At 46.1% G+C, this 12,731-nt stretch overlaps 1 protein-coding gene across 1 annotated transcript in view; it reads left to right on the top strand.

Moving 5' to 3' along the window:
* The first annotated feature begins 4,402 nt into the window (after positions 1-4,402).
* The window catches only part of MAP3K21 (mitogen-activated protein kinase kinase kinase 21), a 55,717-nt gene continuing 47,388 nt past the window's right edge, over positions 4,403-12,731 (top strand). Inside the window, exon 1 of the mRNA XM_047761251.1 lies at positions 4,403-5,560. Within this exon, the coding sequence (XP_047617207.1) occupies positions 4,729-5,560 (832 nt within the window). The 5' untranslated portion in view covers positions 4,403-4,728. The remainder of the gene's footprint in view (positions 5,561-12,731) is intronic.

Here is a 12,731-nt window from a genome sequence, read left to right as displayed (position 1 = left end):
ACCATCAGTGATTTTCCATGAAATAATAGTTCCATTTGTTCATTTTCAAGAAAACGTCTTCTAAATCTCCAAATGTGAGTAACTACAATTTGTCAGTCATTCTTTTTAGTAAAAACGATGTTCCATGAATACAGCTCAAAGAATCACTCAAATGCTTTTTCTTAAAACAGCCATCATACTTGGGTTTGCAGTAGAATCATTGTACACTGCATTTCCATTTGTCATATAGATTAAAAATCTGTACACGAGAGTCAAGATTTTTTCCTTTGGTTTCCAAAGGTGTTTTAATAAGGAAATCATAATTGATTTGTCCTACAAAATCTGCTAATAACTACATGCCAGTTAAAAGAGAACTTGGAATCAGAGAGCTGTATTAGCTTTTGAGATCATTGACCTCAAAATGTTCATATTATAAGTGTCTAAGATAAGAAGCTGGATAATTATGAATAAAGTAAAATTTTCATTAGTGACACTGAGATTGGGTAGGGACAAATGTGAATTAAAAATATATATTTATAGGAGTTCCCGTATGGCTCAGTGGTTAATGAATTCGACTAGGTTGTGGGTTCGATCCCTGACCTTGCTCAGTGGGTTGAGGATCCAGCATTGCTGTGCGCTGTGGTGTAGGTTGCAGACTCGGCTCAGATCCTGCGTTGCTGTGGCTCTGGTGTAGGCCAGGGGCTATAGCTCTGATTGGACCCCTAGCCTGGGAACCTCCATATGCCGTGGGAAGTGGCCCTAGAAAAAGGCAAAAAACAAAAACATATATATTTTTTTAATAGTTATTTCCCCAATACAATTTTTTTTCCTACTGTACAGCATGGTGACCCAGTTACACATACATGTACACATTCTATTTTAAGAGTCAAGATTTAATTCAATTAATAGTTTTTACTGCTTTGTCAAGAACATTTCAAAGTGATCCCTGCATTTTTTTCTTTTTCTGCAATTATGTAACACTGAAGAATATAATCACTACTAGTGCATTCAGTGCTACTGCTTTGATTTGTTTTATAAACTGTTGCTTTTGCAGCATCAGAGCAAATGTCAACACAGTGAAAAAAGCAAATGACATTTTAGTGTAACTATGAACATAAATTTGACCTTTGTGGCCCCCAGAAAGGGCCTTAGGGATCTCCCAGGACCCAAAGACCACCATTTGAGAATTGCTGAACTAAGATAAAAGAGGCAGCGTAATTGATTAGAGTAAGATTCCCAAAGAGAAGGTGATTCCTAAGGGTTGGTTCTCCTTCTAGAAGCAACACTGTTGAATATAACTTTATTTTTTAAGAGAGCAAATCCATTTAGCCATTCCCTCTATTTTCCCTAACACCAACCTGTTATCTGCTTTGTCTGATTTTCCCCCCTGGGTTCTTATTTTCATCTACTTCTATTATATTTATTTGTCACTCCAGTTCTGTCTCGGCACTATGTTCTTTTGCTACTAACTTCCTATGGCAGGAGCTGGGCCAGACGGACTGGGTGTGGTTATAGCACACACCTCTGAGTAGCACAGGAAACCTATGCTACTTTCCCAACTGTGAGATTTGGGGGTTGGAGGGGTTTAAAAAAAGATGCAAATGTGACAAATGCTGAATTTTAGGATAATCGAGGCCAGATAGACTCCCTGCCAGGACAGCTGCCTGCTCAGAGGTCCCTGAAGGGGAAAAGGTTCCAGGGCAGTCACACTGCGAGAGGCTCAAGGAAGGTCTGAAGGATGAGCCTCTGAATCCTTGTGTGGAAAGTGGTACCCACTCTTCTTGGCATCAGGTGTGTGAATCAAACGAAGGTGTGAGTTTAGCTCCTTTAGGAGGCCCTGAGGATGGATCTCTCTGGAACTTGAGATGCTGGGTCCTGGAAGGCAGCAGAGTCCTTGAAGGTCAGGAAGAGCCTAGCAGGGTGCACGGAACCATCACACAACTGTGGGCAGGACTTCTAATGAAGACACACATACCGGGTCCCCCTGCTCCCTAGGCGGCCCGGAATAGTCCTTGTCAGTGTCTGGCATCAGTTTAGAGAATTACTCCCCAAATTCCGTTCCCACCTTAAATGCTCTCCTTTCTGAGCTCCTCATGCTCTGACATTCCTACCCTATAGTTGTCCCAAATCATCTCACATTCAACATGCGAAAACAACAACAAAGCCCCAAACAAAACCCCTCTAAAACTATTTCCTAGGTCTTTTTCATTACCATCCGCTTAGTTATTTAAGCTAGAAACCTGAGTTCAGTTATATCAAACTTTTCCCACAAATCCTCATTCACAATTCTCAAACCCCCATGGGTCTGAAAATCCAAACTGATTTGGTAAGGTGGCATCAAAACTCGTGTGGCAACGAAACATAACTTGCAATGACATGAGGCTATTTGTGGCCAACCATCAGTACTAGAAAACACTAGAAAAACAAAACAATTAGAAACTATGTTTGCTAAATAAAGAGGCTGATCAGAGAACCTGCTTGCTCTCTTCATTGAAAAGGGGTATTAATAGTAAGAGCTAACATTTATGGAGAACTTACGATGTGCTCAGCACCTTCCCAAGCCTTTACATCTACTAACACATTCCATCTTCACAACCAGCCTCCCAGGTAGCTATTATTTCTTACCATTCCCATTTTACAGATGAGAAAACTGAGCCACAGAGAAGTAATTGGAAGCAATTGGCTCAAGGTCACACAGCCAATAAATGGTATAATTTGAAAGGGTGAAAGAAAACTGAAAAGGCAATGACTTATCATGTGATTCAATGTTATTATATCTCCTGTTCTCATAAAGCCAAAATCATCTCTCTGTTTACAGATGGTAAAGGACCCACACTTCAGGAAACCCTGGCCCACGACGGGGCACTCTCTTTTCTTTTCTTTAGGATTTTTATAACTGGGCTCTCTTCTGCCTTTGTAGCCTCATCTCTTGCCAGAGGAAACTTTCCACCTCTAGCAGTTCACGAAGCCCCCTATTTCTTTGTACTTCCATGACTTTGCTCACACTGCTTGGAATGTCCCTCTTCCTTTTTTTCCTATTAATCCTAGTCAGACTCAGCTCAAAGGCAATGTCCCACACAGTGGATTGATCCTTTGCCTTGAGCCCAGGACACCTGGCTTATTCTTCTGTGACTTACTTATTCTTTCTTAATCTCTAGATCCCAGACTTTGGAACCTACAATACTTAGGCTAGTCTATTACACCAAGAAAGTGCTCAATAAATATAAATTAGACATATTCACACCTGAAGAGTTTGTTTTTGTTTTTGTTTTTTTCACAAACCTCCATCAATGTAGAGAAGAAATGCTCTTGTCTGTGGGTGATGGTGGCTTGTGTCGACTAACCTGAGGATAGCCAGCTGGAGAGGAAAAGGGCCTGGGATACTGGGCAGGGTGCTGCTGCCCGTTGGACAGCAGAGGAAGAAAGGCTGGCTCCATCTCACAGTGGTGGTCCCTTTCAGGATAACTAAGTATCTTATTTCCTTCCACAGCCCTCAACACCAGTAAACCCTCAAAAACTTTGTGGAGGCTTTTTAAATTAATGAATGAAAAAATTACAGAGAAGAAAACATGTTCTCATACAAGAAAAGCTCAAAGTGCCTTCCTATCCTTAGACCTGAAAGAGTTCTTTGCCTGTAAACATAAAAGCTTCAATTTCTGGTGCTGTTAGAAGGCCATCCGTCATTCGGTAAACAGAGCAAATGAAGGTGGAGGCCCTGCTTCGTAGGATGTTTATGTACACTCGGTAAATCGAGCAGGATTTAGCTTTCTGTGCACAGATTCTCTCCTCGTTCTATTCACCTTTCCCGGACTTTAGCAATGCCTCCTGCATTCGAACCAGCGGGCTCGACAAACATGGGATTATCTGTCACTTGAAGGACGAGCTTCCGGGCCTCTGCAGACCCGAGGCTCACTGCCGGGTGCGCTGTCACCTTGTCAGTTCTGAGCTACGCGGAGGATTTCAAACGCACGCGGCCCAGTAAGCCTGTCTGCAGCCGCGCTGCATTTTCTCTGCGACCTGTTCTGGATGCACCTTGATTCTCAACCCGCTGTCCCCACGCCCTGAGGCACCAGATCCTCTTTACCTGGCGGCTGCCACCGCCTTCCGGAGAAGAGTGGAGAATAGTATTCCCAGACTGACGTTGGGCTTAAATTATACTTTCCGGAAAGCCTGTGGCAGCCCTGGGCTGGCTCCGCCTCCTGGGACTCAAGGGCGCAACGCAACCAAGGCTGGAGCGCCAGCCGTGGCGGCAGCCGGGGGCCCAGAGGGGTGGGGTGGGCAGGGTGGGCCAGGTGGGCGGGCCCTGACTAGGGGCGGGCCTTGGAGGCGGGGCGGGCCCAGTGCGACGGGGCGGGCCTGGGGGGGAAGCGGGATAGGGCCTGGGGGCGGGGCAGGGCGGGCCATCGAGGGGCGGGCCTTGGAGGCGGGCTGGGCCCTGGCGGCGGTGCGACCCAGACGGTGGCTAGGCCGAGTGTGCTGCCAGCTGCCCACAGGCCCAACTTGCCACCATGGAGCGACAGCGCCGGCGTCCGCGGGGACCGCTGCAGCAGCAGAGGCGGCCGAGGAGGAACGGGGGCTGGGACCAGGGCCTCCGGGTAGTGAGCCTGTGAACACCCACCGTCCCCCAGCCCCGACTCCTCCTTCCTGCCTTCCTGGGCTCCGGCTGTGACCCCGCAGGACGATGCGCGCGGCCGGACTCCCCGGAGGCTAAGCCCGCTGCCCTGCGCTCCGCCCTCGCTGCCGCCCTCCATGGCCTTGCCGGGCGCCGAGGGCGCGGTTGACAGGCCGGGGTCCCCCGCGCGGGGCGCCCCCGCCGCCTCCTCGTCGTCGTCGTCCGCCTCCTCCGGCGGCTCCGCCTCCGCCTCGGCCTCGGCGGGAGCGGGGCTGTGGGCCGCGCTGTACGACTACGAGGCGCGCGGCGAGGACGAGCTGAGCCTGCGACGCGGCCAGCTGGTGGAGGTGCTGTCCCAGGACGCCGCCGTGTCGGGGGACGAGGGCTGGTGGACCGGGCAGGTGCAGCGGCGCCTGGGCATCTTCCCGGCTAACTACGTGGCGCCGTGCCGCCCGGCCGCCCTCCCCGCGTCGCCGCCCGCCCGGCTGCCGCCTCCGCGGCCCGGGTCGCCGGTGCACGTCGACTTCGAGCTGTTGGAGCTCAAGGAGCTCATCGGCGCCGGCGGCTTCGGGCAGGTGTACCGCGCCACCTGGCAGGGCCAGGAGGTGGCGGTGAAGGCGGCGCGCCGGGACCCGGAGCAAGACGCGGCGGCGGCGGCCGAGAGTGTGCGGCGGGAGGCCAGGCTCTTCGCCATGCTGCGGCACCCCAACATCATCGAGCTACGCGGCGTGTGCCTGAGGCAGCCTCACCTCTGCCTAGTGCTCGAGTTCGCCCGCGGCGGAGCGTTGAACCGCGCCCTGGCCGCAGCCAACGCCGCCCCGGATCCCAGCGCGCCTGGCCCGCGGCGCCCACGCCGCATCCCCCCACATGTGCTGGTCAACTGGGCGGTGCAGATTGCGCAGGGCATGCTCTACCTACACGAGGAGGCCGTCGTGCCCATCTTGCACCGGGACCTCAAGTCCAGCAACAGTAAGTTGGGGCCGGGTGGGGGAGGGGAGGGAGAGGAGGGCGCAGCCTTGCCGGGCTCTGCCCACCTAGGTGCGGGCCCTGGGCGGGTTCCACCCGGACAGAATGCCGGGTGGAGGGAGGCAGGGGTCGGCCTCCCGACACCGTCAGCCCTTCTTGCGCAGACCTTCCAGGGCTCAGAGGTCCAGATCCTGCTTACTTGCTTTAGGGCAGGTGACACACTCACCTTGACTTTTTAGTGTGCTTTTAGTGTGCCTTTTAAAAAAATGCAGATCAGACTTGTTTGCAGACTAAACGGTTGTAAAATGGACTTTCTGGAAACCTCACGATGCTGTTTGGCCTTTAGGTACAGTAAGTGGTTCATTTGGATAGAACTTTGCAAACTGAAGGCTTCCTCAGCAGCCTGTGTGCCCCACCCCACCCCCGTTTTGCCGGGTGGCCTTCATCAAACTGCCCTTCAGTTTCACAAGCAGTGTATTGAGGTCTCTTCTTTCACACTTTAAATATGGCTTCCTGTCCTTTGACGTTTCCAAGCGGTTTTCTTCATTCAGGAGTCTCTGTACAAGAAACATGATTTCATGTTCCGTGGCCTGAGTGTTGCTGGTAAATAGTCTCCAGACCAGAAAGACCCTTTTGCACCATTATGCACGCTTGGGTTGAATTTAAGAGCAAGCTGGTTGTCCTTGGGCAGATACTCACAATCCTCAAGCCCTGGCCTATATCATTTACTTTGTTTATAAGTCAGGGTGCATTTTCCAGATGGCAGGAAAGAACGGACAAATGAACTAAGCGCAAATTCTGTTAAATTTCATAGTCTGAAAGAGCGAACAGAATTGCTGTTTAAAGTTTTTTCTTCAGTATGGAAGATTGCTTCCTATTCTTAGATTGAGATGAAATCTCCTGCAAGATTAAAGGCTGCAGTGAGAACTGGCATTGGCCTACCACAGCTGCATGTCTTTCCACCTTGTGAAACCTGCTAGGACAGGAGGTAACTCAAGCGGAAATGCTGTCCTTCTCCAAGTCTGCAGACAGAGGAGCGACAAGAAGAAATGATAAATTTGTAGTATGTTTGTGTAGATTTTTTTTTTTTTCTGGTTCAAAAATCCTTCAGCCCTGAAATGTATTTGAAAATGACAAATGTGGCATTTTCACGATGTGAATTATAAGGAATTTGAAAGTTGGTAGCAACATAAAAGCATTGACTATTTCTTTTAGGTTTTATTTTAGGACCTCCGTTTGCCCCCATGTCTTATAATTTAGATTGCACCTGCTTGAGGGATTAGAGCAAATTCTAACAAAATATGGTCTAGGAAAGTGGCGGTGGTGGTGTGTGTGTTCTTAGAGTTCTGACAGAGGCCACATGAAGGACTCTACAATTATTTGCCTTTGGACTGTGTTACAGTAAATTATAGCACAATTTTAAAGGTACTTAGTTTTGTAAATGCTTCATACCTGACACAGGTTTTGCTTCCAATTCGTGCTTATTTCCTAGAATATACTTTTATTGAAAGAAATGTTTCACGTGCTGCCACAGAACAAGGCCTGTGTGTCCTGTCCATGTGTCCCACAGGCCCTCTTCCCAGTGAAGTCCTGTGAGCTTTTGTCTGTCTCCCGGCAGTTCAGTACAGAACAGGGATTTTAAGGATGGCAGGAGCATCTTGCTTTTTGCTCTGGCTCTTGGCAGCTGGCACAGTTATGTGATAGCCATGGCACCTGGTGTTCTACAAACTCACTCTTCACAGGACATCACATCACCAACACAGGCCAAGCAATTTGGGTCCTTAGACCAAAAGAGGAAAGAAACTAACTATTACTTGTGCGTGATACTTAGGCTGTTTGGTTGGCTTATAATAATGCTTGAGGTCCATATGACTGTTCCCAAAGAAGACAGACCATGTTCGCTAGTGTCTGTAAGAGCATAACAAGGGAGATTAACCCATGTTCTTATAGATTAAAAACTTTAAAAGAACTAATACTATTAAACACTAAAACGAAAGAGTATGGCCCTGGAATAATAACGTGGTTAAATAGTTTTTATTGACGCCAGAAAAACTTGTACTGTGAAAAAACAAGTAGCCTGCTGGTGTCTGTGGGGGATAGTTTGTAATTTGAAGGTGATTATATGCCGCAGCGTAGTTTTTGAAAGACTTTTCACCCTCAGAATAACTTGCCAAACTTCCTGGAGCATTTTAATTTCTGTAATTGTCAGGCAAGATTGCTTTGCACTTGAATTTTCACACTTTTAAAAAAACTTAATTGGCTGGGTCACTCGCTTAGCCAAATATTTGTTACAATATGACCATTTTTATAGTTCTGTAATTTCTACCATGTAAGCATTTTGAATAGGGCCGCAAATGTGCAGATCACAGCGTCTAGCACATTGCCTTATCCTGGCTCTCTGCTGTTATTTATTCAGTGAATAAATGCAGACACTTTGGAATGCTCTTATGACATGTGCAGCCATAACTTCTTGTTCAGACTTTTTAGTACAGCTGGTACTTATAGTATGTTTTGTTTGACTTTATTGGTTATTTGCTCATGGTGGTAGTGAGTTAATAATAATGTAAACAAGGTTTTAAAAAATAAAAATCAATATTGAATTTTAGCTTTATTCCTTAGTCTATTCATGTAACAAAGAGCCAGTCAGTATAGGACCACGTGGAACCAGGCTAGTAGAAATGATTGTGTAAAACAAATGTTTAAATTTATCAAAGTGAGATACGGCTCTCAATATATTTTCTTTCCTCTTTTTCTCATTGATCTTTTTTTAAGTCTTATATCATTTTGAGACAATGGTTATGTTGAAGTAAAAGGAGCTGATGTTGTGATGGTACAAACAACTTTTGTCCCTTTCCTAACAGATAACTAAAGAATGAAAGCAGAGCCAAATTAGCAAGTTTTAAGCATCATTTATGTTGTGCAAATACACTACTAGGTCCTATCACTCCTGGATGCAGAGTAAATAGAAAACAGTTTGCTAAATCTCTACCACAACTGGAAAACAAGACAGAGCAGCCTGAAGTTACTGTGAAAATGGCCAGTTTTATATGTACTCAGAGAAAAATCATCAGGAGCTGAAACTCATTATTCAACACGTTTCGAGGGCCCACCCTGTGCCAGGCCCTTCTGGGCCCCAGGACACAGTGGCAAAGCCATGGCAAACGGGGTCCCCGCTGGCATAGGGTGTAGTCTAGTGGGCAAGATAGATGGCAGTCATGCAGATGTTAGAAAGTGCCATCAAGACAGTAAAGGGTGGGTGAGGGGTGGAGAGGGAAGGGTTGGAGGCTGAGGGTGCTGGTCAGATGGGCTGGTCGAGGGAAGCCTCTCCGAGGAGGTGATAGGGAGCCCTGGGGGAGGAGTAGAGCAATGATCCAGGCAAAGAGCAGAGGGAGCAGAAATGAGCCTCGCTTGTTGGGGCAACTCTGGGGAGACGGCAAGCAGTGGGGTGGGGGGTGGAGGCAGTGGGGGGGGGGGGGGATACTAGGTAGGCGCCAGGGTGGAGGGGGCTGTCAGGTGGTGAGCACTGTCCATGGGTCCAAAGCCTGGGAGCATTTTGTGCAGAGAGGGGGTGGGATCTGATGTCTGTGTTTACAAGGTTACTCTAGAGAGTGAACTAGTAACTGGCCATGGAGGTTGTCCAGGCCAGAGAAGGCATTCACTTGGTGGAGGGCAGTAGCAGGGGAAATGGTTTTCAGGGAAGCTACCAGGGCGGAGTAAAAATAAAATGCTATGGTATGTAAATTGCCAAGGGTGATTTGAATTATTAGAATTCAGTCTCAAGTGTTTCATTTATTCTGGCATTCTTCAGGATTGAAAGAAGATTGCACGGCATAATTTATGGTTCCTTCTCAAACTATGTTGCTTGCTGTGTTCTGCCTTTCTTTCTTTCTCTCTCTTTTTTTTTTTTTCAGCGGAAAAATAAACCTTCCATGAGAAACTGAGCCACTGGTTCTGGTAGCTGCTTATTTGTATTTTTTATTTCAATGATTAAGCATCTTTTTTATCCTGATTTTTTTTTTTTTTTAGCCTTCTGGGAATAATTATTATCTATACTACTATCTACAAGGACATCTGCAGTCTCTGAATAGACATAGTTATATTTACTATGAAATGCAGTTGAGAGCTCTTACTAAAACAAACTACAAAAGGATCTAAATTTTTTTTTTTTAGCTTTTCTCATTAGTACAGTGTAAATAAAGGAACTATTTGAGAAAATTACAGCAAATGTGTTATCTCCAAAAGGTGCTTAAAAAGCTCGTAAGAATGATTTGGAAGAGCTATTAATTGTGCAATTACCGGTTAAAAGACATGCCTCTTCTCCCTTGTCTCATCTGTGTCTCTTCTTTTACTCCCAACGTGTAACTTCATGCATGGCCTCTTCCTGTTCCAAGAGTCCTGGGACATCCGTCCAAAGAGCCCAGTGGGGACAGCTAATCTGCTTCTGAAACAAAATCAGCTAAAGATACATTTTTGGTAGAACAGCAATCACAAAGGGTCACCACGTCTTCTCCTGCCATTTTTATGCTTACATATTAAAAAAAAAAAAAAAGAATCCACTTGTAATTTTCTAGAGTTGTGAAGAGGGGCAGTAATTTAGTGCTGGATTCTACCCACTTGTTACTATACACATCTGATCATTTTTGTGGTTATTGTCAAGTGTATCGAGGTATGGGAAGGTAAGAGGATGGGGAATTTTCCTCCCCCCGTTTCCGAAGGCCAAGGCCGTCCGTAAGCCCAGTTTTCCCACACTGGCACGTGAGTGTTGAACTTTGGCGGATAGTGCAGAACTGGAGGGAGCACTGGCTTTGAAGTCAGACCAGGGTGTGAATATTGGTGTCGTCATCTATGCTGTGTGACCTGCGGAAAGTTATATCACCTCATCTGAGCCTGAATGTCTTGATTTCTGATACTGTCCACAGCATTCCTCTCTAAGAAATGGACAGCAGTCAGGTAGCTAGATGCTGTTTAATCTTTTACTCACCCTTCATAAGCAATTAGGTAAATTCTGGCCTGAAAGCAGATGGCTTTTTTAGGGAACAGTTAGCAGACACGTGTGACTAGAATGAAAGGGAGCTGGGGGGAGGCTTTTTTGAGGAGGAGACAGGCGTTTAGCCTGTGGCCAGACAGCATGGCCTTGAATGCCGTGCTAAGAGGTGTGGACTGTCTAAGGGCAAAAGCAAGCTGTTGACAGTTTGAAGGAGGAAATACTCTGATCTGCGGTAAGACCAACATCTACAAAGAAAAATATGTAAGTTTAGGATAATTTGCTTTATGACTGTACTATGTAGGCTGTCAGTCATGCAGAAATAAAAAATAAAATACTTGGACATAATTTTGGCATAAATGATCATTTATGTCCTGAGCCTGGTTTTTATAACCACTATTTAGTGAGCTCATTTAGGGCACTTTCTTTCTCTGATTCTTTGGAGTTAGAAAATAATGACCAGATTTATTATGTCAGTTATTTTTAACTCCAAATATTTTAACTCTGTGGTACTTGAGGGGCTCCCCTAATAAGGGAATTTTAGGGGCAGAAGAAGGGTTCCTGGGGAGGCTGGGGAAACTGTGCTGGTTTTATTTTGGAGCCTGGTCATTTGTACAGATGACCCCTAATCAGAATGAATTCAGTATTTTTAAAAATTCTTCTTCAAATACTGCTTCATCTTAAGTGCTGTAACTAAGTATCAGCAGGAGCAGGAGCGAACATGTATTTAATGCTTATTAGATGCTGGGTACTGCCCAGACTTTATCCTCATTTATTCCTCACAATGACCTTTTTAAGGTTGATACTTTGATTATCCCCATCTTATAGATGAAGAAACATGAATCCAGGGATTAATTAGCTTGATCAAGACCACTCCACTTGTCAGATAATTGAATCCAGGGCCTTTAATCCCATAACTTGACCGTCTGTCTTCTTCATTTGGTGCCTAGATGAATAGTTCTCAAATGTGTGTCATCAGAACCCCAAAGAGCTTTCATTTACGTGGGTTTGGCTGTTGATATTTACCATATTAGAAATTTAAGATGATAAGTTTAAAGATATTTAATATAAAAGTAATGACAGGACATGTTAACATAGCATTTTTAATGGGGGGGGCTTATTTTCCAAAATAAATTTAGCGAGAAGAGTGGCCTTGCTTTATACTTTGAGCTCATTTTGCTGACTTAGCAGAAGACAGATGAACATTTCTATCTGCTTCTGCGTTTCACCTGTTACCACCAAAGGGTTGCTCACGGTGCGTGGGCCACACTTTGAGAACCCTAGGCTAGAGGACCAGTTTTTTTTGCTGGAGAATGGCTCCCTCAAGCAGTTGTTCCGACACCTAATGTAGCATCACACACACCCCATGAACTTCTCGAAGTACTATTCTCTGACTCCCTTTTAGATATTCTGATTTGGTTGTGTTCAGTGGGAACAAGCAATGAATTTTTTCTCTAACACTTCATTTTAAAAAATCTTGAAATATCCCAGGTCAAAGGACCTTTAAGCAAACACTTGTCTACTCACCACCTAGATTCTACCATTAATGTTTTACCAAACTGCTTTCATGCAGACCTAACCCTATCCATCCATCCATCCATCCATCCATCCATCCATCCATCCATCCATCCATCCATCCGAGCTTTGGATGCAGCAGTGTATTTTTTAAGAAGCTTCTTGAAACTGCTGTCCAAGGGACCAGATGTGTGGGTTCCTTCTTACGGTTGACATGTAAATTCTTCCGTGGCAACAGACTATCTCCCAAGTCCAGCTCAGTGTCTGATGATGTTGGTCGGTCATAGAAGGCACTAGATGGGGGTATGGGTGACATATTCTGGGCTTGGGTCTCTGGGGAAAGGACTATCTGGCGTCTGTCCCTCTGATGTTGGGGGTGTTGTGTCTAAGAGGGGATCTCTGACTGCACTGCTTACCACCCATGGGCTCGTGAACCCTGATTTTTTTTTTTTTTTTTGGCTTTTTAGTGTGGCACCCGAGGCATATGGAGGTTCCCAGGATAGGGGTCAAATGGGAACTACAGCTGCCGGCCTACACCACAGCCACAGCAACACCAGATCCAAGCTGCTTCTGTAACCTACACCACAGCTCACCGCAACACGAGATCCTTAACCCACTGAGTGAGGCCAGGGATTGAACTTGCAACCTCATGCTTCCTAGTTGGATTTATTTCCA

This window comes from Phacochoerus africanus, chromosome 15, assembly GCF_016906955.1.
Source record: "Phacochoerus africanus isolate WHEZ1 chromosome 15, ROS_Pafr_v1, whole genome shotgun sequence".
In the NCBI taxonomy this organism is placed as follows: domain Eukaryota; kingdom Metazoa; phylum Chordata; class Mammalia; order Artiodactyla; family Suidae; genus Phacochoerus; species Phacochoerus africanus.
This window is presented reverse-complemented; position numbering and strand designations above follow the sequence as displayed.